At 45.9% G+C, this 24,256-nt stretch overlaps 2 protein-coding genes across 14 annotated transcripts in view; one reads left to right on the top strand and one right to left on the bottom strand.

Moving 5' to 3' along the window:
• ezh1 (enhancer of zeste 1 polycomb repressive complex 2 subunit) overlaps positions 1 to 8,306 on the top strand; it is a 182,131-nt gene extending 173,825 nt beyond the window's left edge. For 7 of the 9 annotated variants that reach the window (XR_005941287.1, XM_041173292.1, XM_041173291.1 and 4 more), the window contains 4 exons: positions 3,481 to 3,562; positions 4,398 to 4,478; positions 4,929 to 5,013; positions 7,241 to 8,306. Coding sequence is in view for 7 of the 9 variants with exons in the window: in XM_041173292.1 (XP_041029226.1) it covers positions 3,481 to 3,562; positions 4,398 to 4,478; positions 4,929 to 5,013; positions 7,241 to 7,301 (309 nt within the window). In the remaining 2 variants the exon portion in view is untranslated. The remainder of the gene's footprint in view (positions 1 to 3,480; positions 3,563 to 4,397; positions 4,479 to 4,928; positions 5,014 to 7,240) is intronic. The other 2 variants (XR_005941288.1, XM_041173287.1) reach the window with 2 other exon arrangements.
• Positions 8,307 to 19,018: 10,712 nt separating this feature from the next.
• The window catches only part of cntnap1 (contactin associated protein 1), a 1,152,571-nt gene continuing 1,147,333 nt past the window's right edge, over positions 19,019 to 24,256 (bottom strand). For all 5 annotated transcript variants that reach the window (XM_041173305.1, XM_041173307.1, XM_041173308.1 and 2 more), the window contains 3 exons: positions 23,828 to 24,055; positions 22,900 to 22,947; positions 19,019 to 20,764 (listed from right to left, as the gene is read on the bottom strand). In XM_041173305.1, coding sequence (XP_041029239.1) covers positions 20,574 to 20,764; positions 22,900 to 22,947; positions 23,828 to 24,055 — 467 coding nt within the window. In that variant the 3' untranslated portion in view covers positions 19,019 to 20,573. The remainder of the gene's footprint in view (positions 20,765 to 22,899; positions 22,948 to 23,827; positions 24,056 to 24,256) is intronic.

Raw genomic sequence — 24,256 nt, 5'->3', positions numbered from 1 at the left:
ATCTTCCAGAATTCTGTAGATTCTGAAACAGTCCCGACAGATTGGAGGGTGACAAATGTAACCCCACTAGTTAAAAAAAGAGGGAGAAAACAGTGAATTACAGACTATCAGTAGTAGGGAAAATGCTAGAGTCTACTATAAAGGATGTGATAACAGGATACTTGGAAAATATCAATGGGATTAGAAAAAGTCAGCATGGATTTATGAAAGGGAAATCATGATTGACAAACCTACTGGAGTTTTTTGAGGATGTAACTAGCAGAATAGATAAGGGAGAACCAGTGGATGTGGTGTATTTGGATTTTCAAAAGGCCTTTGATACAGTCCCACATGAGTGTAAAATTAAAACACATGGAATTGGGGGTAATATATTAGCATGGATTGAGAATTGGTTAGCAGACATGAAACAGAAAGTAGGAATAAATGGGTCTTTTTCGGAGTGGGAGGCGGTGACTAGTGGGGTACCACAGGGATCAGTGCTTGGGTCCCAGCTATTCACAATATATATCAATGGCTTCCTTCAACAGCCTGGGATGCAACCCTTCCAGCCCTGGTGATTTATCCACCTTCAAGGATGCCAGTCCCTCTAGTACTTTCCCTCTCACTGTGCTTATTGTTTCTAACATTTCACACTCCCCCTCTTTAACTAGAATGTTTGCATCATCCCTCTCCTTAGTGAAGACAGACACAAAGTATTCATTGAGAACCCTGCCCACATCTTCAGCATCAATGCACAAGTTACCACGTACATCCCTGATAGGCCCTACCCCTTCCTTAGTTATTCTCTTGCTCCTAATGTACTGGTAAAACATCTTTGGGATTTCTTTGATTTTACCTGCCAATACCTTTCGCCTTTGCCTTTGCTCATCTGATTTTTCCAATCTGTAGATTACAAACCCCCATGATAATCGCAGTACCTTTCAATCCCATTATTTCTTTTTTGATCCCCTATCCTACTGTGTGATTAGTGTAGGCAGCCTGCACACCACTCCCACAAGCGATTTCTTGCCCTTCACCATTCCTCATCTCTACCCAAACCGCTTCTATATCCTTGTTTCCTGAATTTAAGTCATCCCTCTCTCTTGTGTTAATGTCGTCTTTAACTAACAGAACCACCCCTCCAGCTTTTCCTAACCTGCTATCGTTCCTGAAATTCACATACCCTTCAATATTCAGATCCCATTCTATGCCATTCTGCAGCCATGTTTCTGTAATGGCTGTTAGATCGTACTTATTCATCTCTATTTGCACTATCAGTTCATCTGTTTTGTTTCGAATGCTACATGCATTTAGATACAGCCTTAAGTTTTGTCCATTTATTATTTTTGTAACCTCCAGTCTTATCTGTTAATTTAATCTTTGTTACTCTTAGATTTCTTTCCTCATAGCTGCAATTTTCAAGCCCTAGCAACATTCTTGTAAATCTCCTCTGTACTTTCTCCAGAGCAATTACGTCTTTCCTATAATGTGACCAGAACTGTACACAAAATTCCAGCTGTGGCCTAACCAGCGTTTTACCTAGTTCCATCATTACGTCCCCGCTTTTGTATTCTATACCTCGTTAAATAAAAGAAAGCATTCCATATGCTTTCTTTACCACCTTATCCACCTGTCCTGCCACCTTCAGGGACCCTGTGGACATGCACACCAAGGTCTCTCACTTCCTTTACCTTCCTGTCACTGCCGGTTTATCATTCCCCATCTTAATACCTTCCTTTTGTGCCTTGTCGCTACTCTTTAGTATACCACATCTTCCCAAATTTGACCCCTTGCCCCCACTATTCAGGTTAAAACCCTTTCTACTTCCCTAGTTATGTGATTCACCAGATTGCTCACAGTTCAGGTGTAGACCGTTCCAACATTACAGCCCCCTATCCCCAGTACTGGTGCCAGTGCCCCACAAACTGGAGCCCACTTCTTCCACCGCCTGTTTTTGAGCCATGCATTCATTACTCTGATTTTATGGACGCTATGCCAATCTGCACTTGGCTCAGGCAATAATCCTGGAACCTTTGAGGTTCTGCTTTTTAATTTAGTTCCTTGTTCCTCATACTGGCTATGCAAAATCTTTTTCCTATGTCATTGGTACCTACATGGACCACAGTGGACTGGATGCAGCCCGTCCCACTGCAAGCTCCTCTCCAACCCGGAACACTGGCACCAGGCGGGCAACACAGCCATCTGGACTCTTGCTCTTTGCTGCAGAGAACAGTATCAATCCCCCTCATTATACTGTTCTCTACTATCACTACATTCCTGTTTGCTCCCCCGGCTTGAACGGCTTCCTGTACCCTGGTGCCATGGCGAGTCTGCTCACCCACCTTGTATACCTCGCTTTTATCCATACCTCAATCCTGTTTGGCAATTGCAAAGTCAGGGTTTCTTCCACTACTGTCTGCTCAGTCCTGTTATCTGCCTCACTCTGTCACAACCTCCTGCCCCTCACTGCTGACTAAAGCAGACGACTTTATTCTAAAAGGTGTGACCATCTCCAAGAACTGTATACATTTCTGGTTTCCTTGTTAAGGATGGATATACTTGTATTGGGAGCAGTTCAGAGAAGGTTCACTGGGATGAAGGGGTTGCTGTATGAGGTAAAATTCAGCAGGTTGGTCCTATACTCTTTGGAATTTATAAGAATGAGAGGTGATCTTATTGAAACATATAAGACCATAAGACATAGGAGCAGAAATTAGGCCATTCGGCCCATCGAGTCTGCTCCACCATTCAATCATGGCTGATAAGTTTCTCAACCCCATTCTCCCGCCTTCTCCCCGTAACCTTTGAAGATTCTGAGGGAGTTTTGATAGAGTTGATGCTGAGAGACTCTTTCTCCTCATGGGGAAAATCTAGAACTAGGGGCCACAGTTTCAGAATAAAGGGTCTCCCATTTAAGATGGAAATTCAGAGGGTCGTTAATCTTTGGAATTCTCTTCCCCAGAGAGCAGTGGGGGCTGGGTCAGTGAATATATTCAAGGCTGAGTTAGATAGACTTTTGACCTACAAGAGGGTCATGGGGTTATGGGGGAGCAGGCAGGGAGGTGGAGTTGAAGCCACAATCAGAGCAGCCATGATCTTACGGAATGATGGAGCAGGCCCAAGGGGATGAATGATCCACTGCTGTTCCTGTTTCCTATGTTCTTACTGCATGATGCAATGTGTCAAGTTTCCATGGTGACCTCCTTTGCTGTAGGTTTGTGGCCTCCAACCTGGAAAATTCTTTAAATCCAAGATATGCTCAGTCATGGCCAGGGATGAGTGGATGTGTTGAAGTCACGCTGAGCTCCTGGACTAAACCAGACCGGACCAGACTGGGCCAAGCTGGACTGGGCCTTCTGGGTTGGGGATGGGGCAAGGCCAGGGCTGGAGTGGGTCTCAGAGAGCCTAGCTGGGCAGCATTGGGTCAAGCTGGGGCTGTGGAACCTGTGGGATGTAAGCAGCAGTGCACAATCACTAATCCTTGACCTGTTTTCCTTGCAGATTATATCTCAGGATGAAGCAGACCGACGTGGGAAAGTCTATGATAAATACATGTCCAGCTTTCTCTTCAATCTGAACAATGGTCAGTGCTCCTGCTCACTCTGTGGGTAGTTGCTTATTCGTTTTGTGTTTCGCCTGTGGTGTGTGTGAGGTGATGCTAGGGACAATGATCAGGCAATGGTGTCAGGAGGTTGCAGAGTTAGGATACTCACTGCAGGATTATGCTGCCCTGGCATGAGCCTTCCTATACTCTCTTTCCCCTGCTTCAGCAGATTCCGAATGAGATGTCACTGCAGTGTGGGATCAGATATTCGTCCTGGGGCTAGGAGTTCTTTTACCGGATGTGTAAACTTTAGGCTTTTTCTGTCAGTGATATTGTTCCCCCTGGAGGAAAGAGGGTTGATGGAGAGGGGTTGAGAGAGGGATATAAGATCATAAGAAATAAGAGCAGGAGTAGACCATTCGGCCCCTCGAGCCTGCTCCCCCATTCAATAAGGTCAAGGCTGACCTGATTGTGGCTTTAACTCCACTTTCCTGTCTGTTCCCCATTACCCTTGACTCCCTTGTCAATTATAAACCTGTCTAATTCAGCCTTGAATGTATTCACTGACCCAGCTCCACTGCTCTCCGGGGAAGAGAATTCCAAAGATTAATGACCCTCCGATAGAAAAAAAGTTCTCCCCATCTCTATCTGAAATGGGACACCCCTTACACTGAAACTATGTCCCCTAGTTCTAGACTTCCCCATGAGGGAATGCATCCTCTCGGCATCTATCCTGTCAAACCCCCTCAGAAGCTGATACCTTCAATAAGATCACCTCTCATTCTTCTAACTCAGAGGATGTCTGAGGGGGAGGGGTGATGGGGGCAGGGTAATTGGGGTCCTGCTCATCAATGCTTTCATTCCTGTTTTGTAGATTTTGTTGTTGATGCAACTCGCAAAGGAAACAAAATCCGTTTTGCGAATCACTCCGTCAATCCCAATTGCTATGCTAAAGGTAAGGATCCAGTAAGCCTTGGTGGTGGGAAGGGAAAGAGGTTGAGGGGGCAGGGGGGATGGGGATGGGGATGGGGATGGGGTAAGAAGGAGAGTGGGTGAGAGGAGAGCTGGAGGGGATCGGGTGGTGCAGTTAAGGAAGGGAATGCAAAGGATGTGCTGGGGGAAACAACAGTTTGTTCTCCATTTCAAATAGGGTCGCAGTGCTTGGGTTCCACAGTGAGTCACTGGGCCTGGGATCCCTGACCCCTTGACTACCAGAACTGTGACAAGCTGACTGGCAAACACTGACCATACACCCAGCAGCCCCATGACTCACGGGCCTATGACCTCCAACTCTGACCCCGTGGCCAACAGACCTGCGGTTCCCAACTTCATGACCTCTGACCCCACAGACACGAGGCCAACAGTTGATTCATCCTGTACGTTGATAACTCTTTTCTTTTTCCAGTTGTCATGGTAAACGGTGACCACCGAATCGGTATTTTTGCAAAAAGAATGATCCAGACAGGCGAGGAATTGTTCTTTGATTACAGGTGAAATGTCAAATTAAATCTTCACAAACCATCGAATTCTACAGCTGGTCAGTGGTCATATATCACCATCCTCCTCGTAGTTCACAGTTCTTCCAAGTTTTGTGCCATCTTCAAATTTTGAAATTGTGCCCTGTACTCCCAAATTCAGGTCATTAATGTGTATTAGGAAAAGCAATGGCCACAATATCAACCCCTGGGGAACCCCACTGTAAACCTTCTGCAGCCACAAAACAACCATTCACCAATAACCTCTGTTCCCTGTCACTCAACCAGCTTCATGTCCATGCTGTCATTGGCCCTTTTATTCTGTAGGCTTCAACTTTGCTGGCAAGCCTGTTATGTGCCTTTTTGGAAGTCCATGTACAGCACATCAAACACATTGCCCTCATCAGCCCTCTGTTAACTCATCAAAAAGCTCAATCATATTAAGCATGATTTTTCCTTAACAGATCCATGCTGGCTTTCCTTAACTAACCCTCCTTTGTCCAGGTCACTGTTAATTTTGTCCCAGATTATTGTACTAAAAGCGTTCCCAAAGCCGAGGCCAAACTGATTGGCCTGTAGTTGCTGGATTTACTCTTACTCCCATTTTTGAACAAGGGTGTAACATTTGCAATTCTCCAGTCCTCTGGCAGCACCCTGTGTTAAAGAGGATAGGAAGATTATGGCCAATTCCTCCACAATTTCCACTCTTACATCCTCAGTTTCCTTGACTGCATTGGTCCTGGTGACTTATCAACTTTAAGTACACCCAACCTGTCTAATACCTTCCCTTTAACAATTTTAAACCCCTGAAGTGTCTGAATTGCTTTCTCTTTCACCAGGATTTGGTCAATATCTTCATCCTTGGTAAAGACAGATGCAAATAACTTGTTTAATACCTCAGCCATGTCCCCTGCCTCCATACATAAATCTTCGTTCTTTCCTCACTTTCTTTTACCACGCTTTGACTATTATATGCCTATAGAAGACTTTTAGATTCCCTTTTATTGTTTACTGCCAGTATCTTCTCATGCTCTCTCTTTACTTTTCCTTTTTTTCACTTCCGCTCTGGACTTTCAATATTCAATCTGGTTCTCCCTCGTGTTATCAACCTGTCATCTGGCATATGCCCCCTTTTCAGCTTCATCCTCCTCTCTATATCTTTCATCGTTCAGGGAGTTATGGTTTTGTTTGTCTTAACTTTGTCATTGTGAAAATGTACCTTGACTGTACCTAAAACATCCACTCTTTAAAGACAGCCCATTGTTCCATTACAGTTTTGCCTGACGATCTTTGATTCCATCTTACCTGGGCCAGATCCGTTGTTATCTTACTGAAATTGACCCTCCAACAATCAATTATTTTACTCTGGATTGCTCCATGTCCTTTTCCATCGCTAATCTAAACCTTATGAAATGATGATCACTGTCCACAAAATCTTCCCCTAACTGACTCTTGATCCACCTCATTGCTCAGAACTAGATTGAGCAACGCCTCCTTCCTCATCGGGCTGGGACAGACTGATGAAGAAAATTCTCCTGACCATACTTCAGAAGCCCTTCCTCTTTTCTGTCCTTTACTATTATTATGATCCCAGTTTATATTAGGATAATTAAAGTCTCTATTATAACTACTACAGTACTTTTATACCTCGCTGTAATTTCCTTGCAAATTTGTTCCTCTCTATCTTTCCCTCTGGTTTAAGGCCTATAGACTGTAATAGAGTCTCTATTGTTTCTTAACTCTAACCAAATAGATCGTGTCCTTGACCCCTCCAGGACATCTGCTCTCTCTAGCACTGTAATGTTCTCGTTAATCAATACTTCCATCCCCCTTCCTTTCTTTCTTTCCCTTGTATCCAGGAATAATTAATAACCAACCTTGCTCTTCTTTGAGCCAGGCCTCTAACAGCAACAACAGGACAATTCCGCATGGCAACCTGAGCCTGCAGCTCACTAACCCTTCACTGACCACACTTTGCACACTAACCCTAATTTAGGCTTCATTGCATTCCATCTAACTTCGACCTGTTATTTCCAATTTCGGCTGGAATTAAAGTACGTTTTCTGGTTATGCAAACTGAAAAATTGCAAGTTGCTAAAATGCCTGATCTGCAGGTTATCAGTGAGCTGAAATCCATTCCAATGCTGAAAGGACTGCATTTTAGAATAGTTGAAAACAGGCATGATGACAATACAACTTCTGAAACATAAATCACAAACTGGCTGCTGTGTTTCTGTTTCAGATACAGTCAAGCAGATGCACTGAAGTACGTGGGAATTGAACGGAAGATGGAAATGCTCTGATCCTATTGTTATTTTGGTGTGAAATTGTGTTTGGTTGTGAGTTAGACTGTGCGACAAGTTCACTAGTACATTTTCTGAGCGGATGGTGTGAGGTCAGCTTCCTATACTGTGTCAGTGATAGGAGGAGTGTTTCACATTACTGTGCTTCAGTCTGTTACTAGCACAAACGCTTAGAGCTTCTCTTGCTGCTGCCTGCCCTGCTTCCCCCTCTCCTGTCTCTCCCCTCCACATGTAACCCCACCACCACCTCTCCTACACCAGACATTGGACCCCTCACCCCCAACTGGGAATCTACTCCCGGTTCAGGTTAATCAGAAGCCAGACTTAATGGCAAGTGACACTGTCAATGAAGGGCAGCTTTATCGAGTATTCAGAATTCAACCCTTTGGAAGAAACATTTCTCTCCCCAGAGACACAGTCCAGGTTGATGGGCACCTGAAAATAATATGTTACAACTTTTTATTCTGGACGCATTGATGGATTTCTGATGTCAGAGATCGGTTGGAACAACGAAGCAGATAATTCAGTTCAGAATGTGGAAGACCTGATCTCCTTATTAATTGTTTCGACCACAGAAACCAACCACCATGCAATGCTGATGAGAGGGAAAATAAGATAAGAGTTGACAGGTGATTCTGCGATGCTGCTCTTGCTTGATGTAGCAGTAGCCACATTATAATCCAGATTACAGTATGTTTTCCTGTAAAATCATGCTGCCCATGATATTCAAACCTATGTTTGGTTCTCATCTATGAGGCCTCCATCCACTGCACTAAGTGTCTCAGTTAGCCCAGGTTTGCTCGTGGTCCTGGTGTAACTCAGCCTGTGTGAAGCAGTGAGTTCTCTGCTGGAGCGATGGTTGTGACTGAGATGAGATTTCAGGGTCCCAACTTTGCAGAGTTTCTGATTTTTTGCAATCTGAGAATGGTCAGCATCTTGAAATGAAGCTTGAAACAGAATCCACTCTTCCTTTAAATTACATTTGAAATAAAAATGATAATGGAATTCTCCTGCCTGTGTTTCTTACTCAACCCATATGGTCCAGGCCACCTACATTCCCAAGTTATTTCATCATTTCTGAGGGAAGTTGTTACTAATTAAGTGTGAGGGAGATGTTGAGGCTAAATGCTGGCCAGGGTGCAACACTGGTCAGAAGAATCGCTACTTTAACACCTAGCTGAGAGGGCAGCCGTAACACTATTTTACATCTCAACTGAAAAATGGTATTCAAGGTGGTAAATCTTTGGAAGTCTCTGCCCCAGAGGCTGTGGAGGCTCAGTCATTTTGTTCAAGACAAGAGATCGATAGGTTTCTAGATAATAAAGATATCATGGATGCAGGGATAGTGCAGGAAAATGGCATCGCTAGAAAATAATTCATGATCTAATTGAACGATGGAGCAGGCGCGAGGGGCTGAATGGCCTACTCCTGTTTCAGTGGGGAGTTGGTGGCACAACAGTAATGTCATCAGGCATGTAACCCGGAGCTCCAGGTTCATGGGTTTGAATCCCATTATTAAATTCAGTTAATGAATCTGGAATTGAAAAGCTAGTCTTGGTAATGGTGACCATGAACCATTGTTGATTTTCATAAAAACCATAAGATAAAAGCAAAATACTGCGGATGCTGGAAACCTGAAACAAAAACAGAAAATGCTGGAGAAACTCAGCAGGTCTGGCAGCACCTGTGCAGAGAGAAACAGAGTTAACGTTCCGAGTCTGTATGAGCTCTGAAGAAGAGTCATACGGACTCAAAACATTAACACTTTCTCTCTTCACAGAAGCTGTTAGACCTGCTGAGTTTTTCCAGCATTTTCTGTCATAAAAACCCATCTGGTTCACTAATGTCTGTTAGGGAAGGAAATCTGTCATCCTTCCCTGGTCTGGCCAACAGGTGACTCCAGACCCTCAGCAATGTGATTGACTCTTAAACACCCGCTGAAATGGCCTAGCAAACCACTCAGTTGTATCAAACTGCTACAAGTCTCAAAGGAATGACACCAGACGGACCACCCAGCATCTACCGAGGCACTGGAAATGATAACAGCAATCTCAGCCCCATCAAATCTGCAAAGTCCTCCTTACTAACATCTGGGGTCCAGTGCCAAGATTAGGAGAGCTGTCTCACAGACTAGTCAAGCAACAACCTTACATAATCATCCACACGGAATCATACCTGACAGATAATGTCCCAGACACCACCATCACCATCTCTGGGTATGTCCTGTCCCACTGGCAGGACAGACCCAGCAGAGGTGGGGACACAGTGGTATACAGTCGGGAAGTAGTTGCCCTGGGAGTCCTCAACATCGACTCCGGATCCGATGAAGTCTCATGGCATCAGGTCAAACATGGACAAGTAAACCTGCTGATTACCACGTACCACCCTCCCTTAGCTGATGAATCAGTGCTCCTCCATGTTGAACGCTGCTTGGAGGAAACACTGAGGGTGGCAAGAGTACAAAATGAACTCTGGGTGAGATGCTTCAATATCCATCACCAAGATTGGCTCGGTAGCACCATTACCGACTGAGCTGGCCGAGCTCTAAAGGACATAGCTGTTAGACTGGGTCTGTGGTAGGTGGTGAGGGAACCAACACATTTGACCTTATCCTCACCAACCTGCCTGCCGCAGATGCATCTATCCATGACAGTATCAGTGGGAGTGACCACCGCACAGTCCTTTTGGAGATGAACTCCCCATCTTCACATTGAGAATCTCCTCCATCATGTTGTGCGGCACTACCACTGTGCTAAATGGGATAGATTTTGAACAGATATAGCAACTCAAAACTGGGCATCCATGATGCTCTGTGGGCCATCAACAGCAGCAGAATTGTACTCGAACACAATCTGTAACCTCATGGCCCGGCATATCCCCCACTCTACCATTACCATCAAGCCAGGGGATCAACCCTGGTTCAATGAAGAGTGCAGGAGGGCATGTCAGGAGTAGAACCAGGCATACCTAAAAATGAGGTGTCAACCTGGTGAAGCTATAACACAGGACTACTTGAGTGCCAAACAGCATGAGCAGCAAGTGATAGAGCTAAATGAACCCACAACCAACAGATCAGACCTCAGGCTCTGTTGTCCTGCCACATCCAGCCGTGAATGGTGGTGGACAATTAACTCACTGGAGGAGGAGGCTCCACAAATATCCCCATCCTCAATGATGGGGGAGCCCAGCACAACAGTGCAAAAGATAAGGCTGAAGCATTGGCAAGAATATTCTGCCAGAAATGCTAAGTGGATGATCCAGCTCGGCCTCCTCCAGAGGTCCCCAGCATCACAGATTCCAGTCTTCAGCCAATTTGATTCACTCTGCGTGATATCAAGAAACAGCTGAAAGCCCTGATAATATTCTAGCAATAGTACTGAAGACTTGTGCCCCAGAACTTGCTGCACCCCTAGCTAAGCTGTTCCAGAACAGCTACAACACTGGCATCCATCAGTCTACTATCAATCATCAGCAATGGAAGGGGTCATCAACAGTGCTATTAAGCGGCACTTTTTTAGCAATAACCTGCTCACTGATGCCCAGTTTGGGTTCCGCCAGGGTCACTCAGCTCCTGACCTCATTACACCCTTGAGGTGAGAGTGACTGCCCCATACGTTAAGGCAACATTTGACTGAGTGTGGTATCAAGGATCCCTAGCAAAACTGGGAATTAGGGGGAAAACTCTCCTTTTGTGGGTGTCCTGCCTAGCACAAAGGAAGATGGTTGTGGTTGTTGGAGGTCAGTCATCTCAGCTCCAGGACATCACTGCAGGAGTTCCTCAGGGTAGTGTCCTAGGCCCAACCATCTTCAGCTGCTTCATCAATGACCTTCCTTCCATCATAAGGTCAGAAATGGGGATGTTCACTGATGATTGCACAATGTTCAGCACCATTCGCGACTCCTCAGATACTGAAGCAGTCCTTGTCCAAATGCAGCAAGACCTGGACAATATCCAGGCTTGCTCATAAGTGGCAAGTAACATTTGTGCCACACAACTGCCAGGCAATGACCATCTCCAACAAGAGAGAATCTAACCATCTCCCCTTGACATTCAGTGGCATTACCATTGCTGAATCCCCCACTATCAACATGCTGGGGGTTACCATTGACCAGAAACTGAACTGGACTAGCCATATAAATATTGTGGCTACAAGAGCAGGTCAGAGGCTGGGAATTCTGCGGCAAATAACTCACCTCTTGACTCCCCAAAGCCTGTCCACCATCTACAAGGCACAAGTCAGGAGTGTGATGGAATACTCTCCATTTGCCTGGATTAGTGCAGCTCCCAAAACACTCAAGAAGCTGGACACCATCCGGGACAAAGCAGTCTGCTTGATTCACACCACATCCACAAACATTAACTCCCTCCACCACCGACGCACAGTAGCAGCAGTGTGTACCATCTACAAGATGTACTGCAGGAATTCACCAAGGCTCCTTTGACGGCACCTTCCAAACCCATGACCTCTACTACCTAGAAGGACAAGGGCAGCAGATAGATGGGAACATCACCACCTGGAAATTCACCCCAAGTCACTCACCATCCTGACTTGGAAATATATCCCGATCCTTCACTGTCATTGGGTAAAAACCATGGAACTCCCTCCCTAACAGCACTGTGGGTGTACCTATACCACGTGGACTGCAATGGTTCAAGAAGGCAGCTCACCACCACCTTCTCAAGGGAAATTAGGGATGGGCAATAAATGCTGGCCCAGCCAGCGATGCCCACATTCCATAAATGAATAAAAATAACCCAATAGTGCAACGCTCCCTCAGTGTTGTCCCTCTGATACTTAGAATCCGCAGAATGCTGCAGTACAGAGGGATCTGAATCTTGTACATGAATCTTAGCATGCAGGTACAGCAAGGAATTAGGATGGCAAATGAAATGTTGGCCTTTATTTGAAGTTGGATGGATTATAAAAGTAGGGAAGTCTTGCTGCAGCTGTACAGAGCATTCATAAGACGGCATTGAGAGTTCTTGGTACAGTCTTGGTCTCCCTATTTAAGGATGATATTCCTGTACTAGAAGCAGTTGAACGAAAATACCAGGATGATTTCCTTAAATAAGGAGACCTTTGTTACGAGAAAAGATTGGGCTTATAATTATTGGAGTTTAGAAGAATGAGAGCTGATCTTATTGAAACATATGGGACTCTGAGGGGGTTTGTCAGGGTGTTAGTTGAGATGATGTTTCCCCTCATAGGGGAGTCTAAAATTAGGGGACATGGTTTAAAAATAAGGCTGTCCCATTTAAGAGGAAGATGAAGAGGAATTTCCTCTCTCAAAGGGTTGTGAATCTATGGAATTCTCTACCTGAGAAAGCAGTTTAGACAGGGTCGTTGAATATGTTGAAATTTCAGTTGCACAGATCTTTGATCTATAGGGGAGTTGAGGTTTATGGTGGTGGGTGCGGTGAGTGCAGTGAGTCCAGTGGATGCGGTGGTGCAATGGGTTTGGTGGTGCTGTGGGTGTGGTGAGTGCAGTGAGTGCGGTGGAGGTGGTGAGTGCGGTGGGTGTGGTGAGTGCGGTGGGTGTGGTGAGTGCGGTGAGTGCGGTGGGTGTGGTGAGTGTGGTGGATGTGGTGAGTGCAGTGGGTGTGGTGAGTGCGGTGGATGCGGTGGGTGTGGTGAGTGCGGTGGGTGTGGTGAGTGCTGTGGATGTGGTGAGTGCGGTGGATGCAGTGGTTGTGGTGAGTGCGGTGGGTGTGGTGAGTGCGGTGGGTGTGGTGAGTGCAGTGAGTGCGGTGGGTGTGGTGGGTGTGGTGAGTGCGGTGGGTGTGGTGAGTGCAGTGGGTGTGGTGAGTGCGGTGGGTGTGGTGAGTGCAGTGAGTGCGGTGGGTGTGGTGGGTGTGGTGAGTGCGGTGGGTGTGGTGAGTGCGGTGGGTGTGGTGAGTGCGGTGGGTGTGGTGAGTGCGGTGGGTGTGGTGAGTGCGGTGGGTGTGGTGAGTGCGGTGGATGTAGTGGGTCTGGTGAATGCGGTGAGTGTGGTGGTTTGGATGTGGTGAGTGTGGTGAGTGCGGTGGAGGTGGTGAGTGCGGTGGGTGTGGTGAGTGCAGTGGAGGTGGTGAGTGCGGTGGGTGTGGTGAGTGCAGTGAGTACGGTGGGTGTGGTGGGTCCGGTGAGTGTGGTGGTTTGGATGTGGTGAATGCAGTGGGTGTGGTGAGTGTGGTGGGTGTGGTGAGTGCGGTGGGTGTGGTGAGTGCGGTGGGTGTGGTGGGTGCGGTGGGTGTGGTGAGTGCGGTGGGTGTGGTGAGTGCGGTAAGTGTGGTGAGTGCAGTGGGTGTGGTGAGTGTGGTGGGTGTGGTGAGTGCAGTGGGTGTGGTGAGTGTGGTGAGTGCGGTGGGTGCGGTGGATGCGGTGGGTGTGGTGAGTGTGGTGGGTGTGGTGAATGCGGTGAGTGCAGTGGGTGTGGTGAGTGTGGTGGATGTGGTGAGTGCGGTGGATGCGGTGGATGCGGTGGGTGTGGTGGGCGTGGTGAGTGTGGTGGGTGTGGTGAGTGCGGTGGGTGCGGTGGATGCGGTGGGTGTGGTGAGTGCGGTGGGTGCGGTGGATGCGGTGGGTGTGGTGAGTGCGGTGGGTGCGGTGGATGCGGTGGGTGTGGTGAGTGTGGTGGGTGTGGTGGATGCGGTGGGTGTGGTGAGTGCAGTGGGTGTGGTGAGTGCGGTGAGTGTGGTGAGTGCGGTGGGTGTGGTGAGTGCGGTGAGTGCAGTGGGTGTGGTGAGTGCGGTGGGTGTGGTGAGTGCAGTGGGTGTGGTGAGTGCGGTGGATGTGGTGAGTGCGGTGGGTGTGGTGAGTGCGGTGGGTGTGGTGAGTGTGGTGGATGTGGTGAGTGCGGTGAGTGTGGTGAGTGCGGTGGGTGTGGTGAGTGCGGTGGGTGTGGTGAGTGCGGTGGATGCGATGGTGCAGATGCGCCTTAATTGGATTAAAGCCAGCTAGTCTGGGTGCTTTGATAGGTACTAGTTTTGATATGGAAGAGAGATAGCGTGTATTTGCATTTTTTGAAGAGCATTCAAGAAGTGGGGTGAAAACTTGACACCTATCTAGCAGCTACCAAGCCATGTGTTTATATTACTGATAAAATTGGAACTATGAAAGGGGTTTCCTTGTTAAAAGGTAAAGTTCAAAGAGGCTGGTGAGACAATGAGAATTTGAATTCAATCAGTGATGGTAGGTATAACTTCAGTAGTTTTTGGGTATGTGGAGCAGAAGCGATGTGAGATCAAAAGGCAGCTGTCAGCCTCCAACTGGCTCCACAGTGAAAAAAACCTTATTTTGAGTGTGTAAGGTGAAAATGCTTTGTCTGCTATTTGGTTAAGTCTATGGGTTGCTGTTGCTTTAATGGAGATTAGTTTGTGAATTTGTTAAAAGTTATGATGGTGGTAATTTGTAGCCATGTATAGTTTAACCTGTGTAAATTAATAAAATGTTTCAATTAGTTTAATGTAAAACCTCGAGAACTGGGGGTCTGATTCCTGAATTTAAAGTCACATCTAAAACATAACACTAAAAATTATAGGTTATGACAGTTGTTTAAAGTTTCCCTCTGGGAATTTTAAATAACTCCGCTTTACCCACTGCATCGGTCATAACAGCAGCACTCCCTCAGTACTGACCCTCTGACAGTGCGGCACTCCCTCAGTACTGACCCTCTGACAGTGCAGCAGTTCCTCAGTACTGACCCTCCAACAGTGCAGCACTCCCTCAGTACTGACCTTCTGACAGTGTGGCACTCCCTCCTTACTGACCCTCTGGCATTGCCGCATTCCCTCCGTACTGACCCTCCAACAGTGCAGTTTTCCCTTAGTACCGTCCCTCTGACAGTGTAGCACTCCTTCAGTACTGACCCTCCAAAAAGTGCAGCAGTTCCTCAGTACTGACCTCCTGACAGTGCAGTGCTCCCTCAGTACTGACCCTCCGACAGTACGGCTCTCCCTCAGCACTGACCGTCCGACAGTGCAGCAGTTCTTCAGTACTGACCCTCCGATAGCGCAGTGGTTCCTCAGTACTGACCCTCCAACAGTTCGACGGTCCCTCAGTATTGACCCTGTTACAGTCTGGCTCTCCCATAGTGTTGACCCTACGACAGTGAGGTCTTTCTTCAGGATTGTATTGGGAATGTCATTCTGGCTTTTCAGTTCTCAGGCACTTTTCTCATCTGAAATTGCAGGATTATTTTCTGCCTTTTGTTTTAACCTGTCCTCTTGATCCTGATTCTGTTGACAAGTGATTTTGAAGTTTTATTGTGTGGGAATCTGTTTATTATGGTGCTTTGAGATGATCAGAGAGCTGCTGAAACTGAAGTGATAGATTTGGAATGAAACAGTCACTCAGAAGCAATGAAAATGATGTGTCAAGGAAGCATTTTATTCCATGTTTAATGTTCATGAGAAACAGTGAACACTGTTGCATGACAAGTAGCTCATCCCTGACAGGCCAGAGTTTCTCCAATATCCAAAAAATAAAATAATTTAATCTTCACTTGTCCATATACATTCTGTAACAATCAATTGTATACAAAGAACTGAATCCTACACAGCTCCATTCCCACTCATAGAAACTCCTGTGCTATTCACTATGATCATGGCTGATCCTTCATCTCAACGCCATATTCCTGCTTTCTCTCCATACTCCTTGATGCCCCTAATATCCAAAAAATTATCAATTTCTTTCTTGAATATACTCAGTGACCTGGCCTCCACAGCTTCTGTGGTAGAGAATTCCACAGGTTGACCACCCTCTGAGTGAAGAGATTTTCCCTCATCTCAGTTCTAAACGCCCTGCCTGTATCCTGAGACTGTGGCCCCTGGTTCTAGACTCTCCAACCAGGGGAAACATCCTCCCTGCATCTAGTCTGTCTAGTCCTGTTAGAGTTTTATACGTTTCAATCAGATCCCCTCTCATTCTTCTAAACTCTAGCGAATACAGGCCCAGTTGAACCAATCTCTCCTCATACGACAGTCCTGCCATCCCCGGTATCAACCTAGTGAACTTTCACTGCACTCCCTCTGTGGCGTGTATATCCTGTTCTTAGGTAGGGAGACCAAAACTGCACTCAATACTCCAGGTGTTGTCTCGCCAAGGTCTTGTATAACTGCAGTAAGACATCCCTACTTATGAACTCAAATCCTCTTGTAATGAAGGCCAACATACCATATGCATTCCTAATTGCTTGCTGCACCTGCTTGTTTACTTTCAAAACAAAAACAAAAATACCTGGAAAAACTCAGCAGGTCTGGCAGCATTTGCGGAGAGGAACACAGTTAACGTTTCGCGTCTGAATGACCCTTCAACAGAATTAAGTAAAAATAGAAAAGAGGTGAAATATAAGCTGGTTTAAGGTGGGGGGGGTGGGGGGACAAGTAGAGCTAGATTAAGGGCCTATTTACTTCCATTGGTGTACAAGGACACCCAGATCCCTTTGTTTCCCAATGTTTCAACATTTAAATAACACTCTGCCTTTCTGTTTTTCACACTGAAGCTTATAACTTCACATTTATCCACATTATACTGCATGTGCCATGTGTTTGCCCACACACACGTCTAAATCGCCCTGAAGCCTCCTTGCATCCTCCTCACAACCTCGCCCAGTTTTGTATCGTCAGCAAACTTGGAAATATTGCATTTGGTTCCGTCATCCAAGTCATTTATATATATCGTGAATAGCTGGGGCCCAAGCACAGCTCCCTGCGGTCTGGAGAAGATTAGATATAGAGGTGGGAGGGGGTTGAGGTACAAGGGCCATGGAGGGATCAGAACACACATGAAAACTTTGAAATCAATGCTTTGCCAGTCCTGGAGGCAGTATAGGTCAGTGAGTAGAGAGGTGATGGATGAACTGGTCTTGATGCAATGTAGGATATGGCCTCAAACTCGGAAGAGTGAAAATGTCAGGAGTCACTAATTTCAGTGACTCCCACAATGTTTTGTGTACACATTTCTCTTTATTACTTTGTCCAGATATTTAATATTAGTTTCATATTAACAGAAACAAGAGCTTGTGACAGCTCCAGTGGTCAAGCCTGGTGCATTCTGCACTTGAACTAAACTCAGCCAGTTTCCACTCCATTCTGACATTTTCACTCTTTTCTGGGTAGGTACTGTTTAAAAAGCCTTGGTAAGTTGCTGCAGTTCATCTTGTAGATGGTACACACTGCTGCATCGGTAGTGGAGGGAGTGAATGTTTGTGGAAGGGGTGCCAATCAAGTGGGGCTGCTTTGTCCTGGACAGTGTCAAGCTTCTTGAGTGTTGTGGGAGCTGCACTCATCCAGGCAAGTGGGCAGTATTGTGCCTTGTAGATGGTGGACAGGCTTTGGGGAGTCAGAAGGTGAGTTACTCTCTGCAGAATTCTCAACCTCTTACCTATTCTTGTAACCACAGTATTTATATGGCTAGTCCTGTTCAGTTTCTGGTCAATGGTAACCCCAGGATGTTGATAGTGGGGGATTCAGTGATGGTAATGCCGTTGAACATCAAGGGGCAATGGTTGGATTCTCTGCTGTTGGAGATGGTCATTGCCTGACACTTGTGTGGCGTGAATGTTACTTGCCGCTTGTCAGCCTAAGCCTGGATATTGTCCAGGTCTTGCTGCATTTGGACATGGACTGCTTCAGTATCTGAGGAGTCACAAATGGTGCTGAACATTGTGCAATCATCAGCGAACATCTCCACTTCTGACCTTATGATGAAAGGAAGGTCATTGATGAAGCAGCTGAAGATGGTTGGGCCGAGGACACTACCCTGAGGATCTCCTGCACCGATGTCCTGGAACTGAGATGACTGATCTCCAACAACCACATCTCGCTTTGTGCTAGATATGACTCCAACCAGTGGAGAGTTTTCCCACTGAATCCCATTGACACTAGTTTTGCTGGGGCTCCTTGATGCCACACTCAGTCAAATGCTGCCTAGATGTCAAGGGCAGCCACTCTCACCTCATGTCTTGAGATCAGCTGTTTTGTCCATATTTGGACCAAGGCTGTAATGAGGTCAGGAGCTGAATGGCCCTGTCAGAACCCAAACTGAGGGTCAGTGAGCAGGTTATTGCTCTGTAACGCACACAACAGAGTTAGCACCAGAGCACAAGGCTCTGTGGAAGATCAAGCAGTCAAATTGGTGCTGATCAAGGGCAGTGACCCTCACACTACAGCTGGCCCTCAGGCAACTCTATCACAGAATCTTTACAGTGCAGAAGGAGGCCATTCAGCTTATCGTGTCTGCACTGGCTCTCTGAAAGAGCATTCCACCTAGTCCCACTCCCCTGCCTTATCCCTGTGACCTTGCACATTCTCTCTTTTCAGATAGCAAACCAATTCCCTTTTGAATACCTTGATCGACCTGCCTCCACAACCCTCTGAATGAAAAAAATTTTCCTCACATCATTTTTACTCCTTTTGCCAATTATTTTGAATCTATGCCCCCTAGTTCTGGATTCTCTCTTGTGTGGGAGCAGTTTCTCACTATTTACCCTGTCCAAACATCTCAGGATCTTGAATATCTCCACCAAGTCTCCTCTCATCCTTTTTTTCTCCAAGGAAAACAGTCCCAGCCTCTCCAATCTATCCTCATAGCTACAGTTCTTCATCCGGGAATCATTCTTGTGAATCTCAAGTTCAGACGCAAAGTATATTGTAGAATTTCTCAGGCACTCAATGCCAATTAGCCCTGGATTTCACAGTTACAGCCACTTCTTAACAAAGGCAAGCAACCAAACCATTAATGGAATGAAATTTAATACATAAATACACAAGTAACAGAAACATGAATAAAATTTTACATCAGTTGTAAACAGAATGTCAGACAGAGGGTGGGAAGGACACAGAGACAGACCAGGAGAGAGAGAAAGGGACAAGGGAGAGAGATGGGGAGATCAGGAGGAGAGAAGCACCTGTTTGTGAATTAAATCATCTTATTGGAAATACTTTGCATAGTCTGTCAGAGTCCTTTTAAGTTGCTCGACCCTGGGGCAGTTCTATTAATAACACGCAGTGCAAGGTATCAGGACAGGAAGAACAATTCAGCATTCTTCAGAATCCTTTTGCAGTGACAAAGGGGAGTTGGGTGCAGGGAGTGACTTCAACAACAAAACTTTATAAATTCCCTCTTTAATGCTAAAACCTTACTCGGAAACCCTAATCATAAACCCAACTAACATCCTGTCTGACCCCCAAATCCAGTCTAGAATAACACCTTCTCTGACACCCAAATCGAGTCTAGACTAACACCCAGCTCTCTGATACCCAAATCCAGTCTAATCTAACACCTCTCTCTCTGACACCCAAACCAAGTCTAGATGAATACCCCTCTCTGGCACCCCAAATGCAGTTTAGGCAAATCCTCCCTAGCTGTAATTGTACCTCCAAGACCTTAACCACTGTGTTACCTGGAAGTCCTGTTGCTTAGACACTAATTCTAATCTTGACTTACATATACCTCAGAGATTCCATTCCAGAATCTTGTTTTAATTGACCCACATGCTCCTCTTAGTGCTAACTGTTCCCAGTTTCACCACGTAATGGCAGTGTTGCAGCAAACTCCCTGGCAATAGGGCTGATGTTCATGGTGTGATCCAACACTGGACCTTCTGTCTCTGAATCTACCACCAGCACCTGTGGAGCAGGGAGTGGGTAACATTGGGCTCATGTCCATTCACATAAAGGCCAGTCTAAGGCCTTGCCATCTGCTGCCCCCTCTCGATGATATTGGTACATTCCCATGTTACATTTTCACTGCCTGCATGTTACAACCATTTATAAAATATTACAGTGAGAATTTTAAACAATGTTGATTCATACTTGACAAAAGAAACAGTAAAAAGTAAAAATATATTGCAAATGATTGTTTATGTCAAAGTGAGGTAAATATTGCAGGTATTTTGCATGCACTAGGATAGCGTACAGCATAGCAGTGCATTGATTATAGTTTGGAACCAGGATTCCATTCCCCGCTGTAACCGGCAGCAGCAGCAATTCATATATAGATACGGTTTCTACTCATTTTTAGCCTTAATTAGCAGCATTAGATTCCACATGACTGTTAAAAAAATTTGCCAATTAGAAAGATTTTCTCAGATGCGAACACTGACACACATCTTACTAAAACCATGTGATTTGGTTTTGTGAATTCTTTTTGCCTATTTTTCTATAAGTAATCCTTGTTCACAAATAAGGAATGTTGATCAGTTAGAGACAGTGTATTTAACATTGGACTGCATCCTTAATCAGAGATTTTCTTACAACTGTCGCTTGGCAAAGTGCAAATTCGGCTCCAACTATTCGGTTTTAGTCTCTTCCAGTATCTGTGGAAGGTTTTGGTCCTTCTTCAGGGAGGTGGGTTTGGCACTGTTGGAAGGCTCGAGTGGTTTGGCCTCATTAGTGTGATAGCTGCCCTTGTGACGGTAATAATAGAGGAAAAGTAGTACCAACAGGGCGAGGATGGTGAACAGGATGACTGCTACAATGGCTACAGCAGAAAAGACAAATTGGATTAGTAGAAAATCAAAGCACATCATCGCAGCCCATTTGGGCTCAGACACCAACAATGCCCCCAGTGTCTGGCAAAGCAAGTTTGGCTAATGCTTTTCCCCAGAAAATATTCCAAACATATGATTCTTTCTTGACAGTTTAGGACCAGAACATCAAACTTGGAATGACATGCTTGGTTCTGGTCAGGGTCAGTGTTTTCACTCAGGTTCCAGGTCCTGCGATGTAATGGACAGGAGGGATTTTCTCCATTTGGCACCAAGCTTCAGCCCAGGCCTTGTCAGCAAAGCAAACAAGTGCCTAAAGGCTCCTGGACTCCTTTTCATAGCTTCCCCGAAGATCTCGAAGGTTTTGGTTAATGGATGGTTGGGAGAATGGGTGGGGCCAGAGGTGGCTGCTGCCTAACTGACCCAGCTCAGGAGATTACACTGTTCTGCCCTTGACTCTCAGCACAAGACCCTATCTGTTCACAGTCCATACCAAAGGCTCAAGGTAGCAAACTGGGGTGGGGGGCAGAGCACAGTGAGCTTGGCATGCGGTACAGACACAGGATGGGAAATAATCAAGAGCTCACATCAGAGGATAGAGCAATAAGAAAAAATAAAGTTGGACTCTCTGTTCTTGAGAGCAGAAAATGAGAAAGGAAAGGTGATAGAAAGGCTTATACAATCAGTATTATCAAAATTAAATCATGACTGCTGGACAACAGGTCCTAAGTAGAAACAAAGTTTTAAACTAAATAGTGGGGGCAAGGGTCACGTGAGAGGAAATATGGTTAAGTAAAAGGAAACAACAAAGTAAAAGAGCAGGTTAGCAATTTATTAGAGTTTTTTGACAAAGTAATATTCAAATTGGATAAAGGGGAACCTGTTAGATGTGGTGTACTTCAATTTCCAAAAGGCATTTGATGGGGTGCCATGTCAAAGATCACTACACAGGATAAGATTATATGGTATAGGGGTTACATATTGGCATGGATAAAGGATTGGTTAGCTAACAGGAAGCAGAGAGTAGGGATAAATGGGTCTTTTTCAGGTTGGCAAGCTGTAACTAAAGAGTGCCACAGGGATCAGTACTAAGGCCTCAACTATTTACAATTTATATCGATGACTTGGATGAAGGGACGGAATGTATGGTAGCTAAATTTGCCGATGAAACCGAGATAGGTAGGAAAGTAAGTTGTCAAGAGGAGGTAAAGAGTCTGCAAAGAAATATCAACAGGTTAAATGAGTGGGCAAAAATTTGGCAGATGGAGTTTAATGTGGGAAGATGCGAGCTTGTCCACTTTGGCAGGAAGAATAGAAAAGCAGCAAATTATTTAAATGGAGAGATTGCAGAACTCTGAGGTACAGAGGGATCTGGGTGTCCTGGTACACAATCACAAAAAGTTAGTATGCAGATACAGCAAGTGATTAGGAAGGTAAATGGAATGTTGGTGTTTATTGAAAGGGGATTGGAATATAAAAGTGGGGAGGTTTTACTATAGCTGCACAGGGCATTGATGAAACCACATCTGGAATACTGTTTGCAGTTTTGGTCTCCTTATTTGAAAAAAATATATAATTGCATTCGAAGCAGTTCAGATAGGGTTCACTCAACTCATTCCTGAGATGAAGAAAGGTTGGACAGGTTGGGCCTCATCCCATTGGAGTTTAGAAGAATGACAGGTGATCTTATTGAAACATATAAGATCCCGAAGAGCCATTGACAGGGTGGGCGCTGAAAGGATGTTTCCCCTTGTGGGAGAGACTAAAAGTAGGAGACACATTTTAAGAATAAGAGATCTACCGTTTAAGGCTGAGATGAGAAGAATTTTTTTTCTCTGTCAGAGGGTGGTTGGTCTGTGGAGTTTGCTTCCTGAGAAAGTAGTGGAGGCTGGGTATTTACATTTATTCAAGGCTGAGTTAAATAGATTTTTGATAGACAAGGTAGTCAAGAGTTAAGGGGGCAGACAGGAAGGTGGAGCTGAGACCACAACCAGACCATATTGAACGGCAGAACAGGCTCATAGAGCCAAATGGCCTCCTCCTACTCTGAAATCCTATGTTCCAAACTCCCCATGTCATAACTCCCAAATATCCCAAATAAAAGGGTCCCAGCTGGGTCTATACTCACCGCCAATGATCACTCCTGTCAGGTAATCGTAGCCAAACCGTGGAGTGTCTGAAAAACAGAGTTTGATACTTTCAGTTGGGTAATCACATCAGGACCGAGGTGGCTCAGTTCCACTCATCCAGCCAATCAGACGATCAGATGGGGCATAAGACAGGCAAAAAGGAGGGGAGCGAGGAGTGGGGGTGTGAGTGGCGGGGAAGCGAGGGGCTGGGAGAGCAAGAGGCGTGGAGAGTGAAGTGTGGGACAGTCAGGGGCAAGGGTAGTAAGGGGCGGGGGAGCGAGGGGCGGGGAAGTGAGGAGTGAGGGACAGGGGAGTGAGGGGTGGGGGAGTGAGGGGCAGCAAGGGGAGGGGGGGGAGTGAGGGGCTGGGGGGAGCAAGGGCCGGGAGAGGGAGAGTGAGGGGCTGGGGAAGGGGAGTGAGGAGTGGGGAGGGGGAACGAGGGGAGGTGGAGTGAGGGTGGTAGTGAGGGGCAGGAGGTATGTTATTCTTCTTCATGCTTAAGGGTCCAAAAATCAGCCAGGAACATCTCTCTGAGTTTCCATTCCTCCCTCACACTGTCCCTCCCCCCCTCCCTCTCCTCTGTTACACACCCTCAACCAACTTTCCCTTACCCCATGCACACCAAAAAATGCTCTCATACCCCCCCCACCCACCCGCCCCTCTAATCACTCCTCACACTCTCCACCCATGCCCCCCTCTCGCTCTCTCCCTGCCACCCATTGCCCAGATTTATCTGAGAAATTGGTGAAAATCCAAGTCTCCTTTTCAAAAATAACAAGACTCTTATTAAATGTCAAGTTGTTGGTGCATTAAAAATGAGAATTCAGATTGTGATGATGCTTGCAACATTAAACTGGCAGTAATTTGAGAAAGAATTCATTTACACATTTTGACGAAGTCTCTCCCAACATGCAGTGCCTTCTGTACCTGGATGCAAAGCCCATGGATCTTCCTCCAGAAGGACTGAAGACAGAATTATGGGGAGAGAACCACAGTTTGATTCCACCAACTCCCCCAAAACCTCCACAGTCCGATTGGTGTCCGTTCTCAGTGCCACTTTTAATGGGGCAATTCCATTAAAGCTGACTCCAGCCAGGCACCCTGTAAAACCTGGGGTGTTAAACCGTTGTATCTCTGGGTCCAGAACACCTACCTCTGTCAGGGAATCATCACGGAAACACAATAAATTAGCACAGATAACAGAGGTAGATTTATACACACAGATCACATTGTTCTCTTGCAAGAGACACATCATGGCAGGTGAACCGGATCAAAATTTTTGAATAGCTGACTAAAGTAATGAATGCCTATGGATGCTATTGATAAGGATTTCCAGAAGGCATTTGATAAAATACC

The sequence above is a fragment of the Carcharodon carcharias genome, chromosome 23 (assembly GCF_017639515.1).
Source record: "Carcharodon carcharias isolate sCarCar2 chromosome 23, sCarCar2.pri, whole genome shotgun sequence".
NCBI lineage: Eukaryota > Metazoa > Chordata > Chondrichthyes > Lamniformes > Lamnidae > Carcharodon > Carcharodon carcharias.
This window is presented reverse-complemented; position numbering and strand designations above follow the sequence as displayed.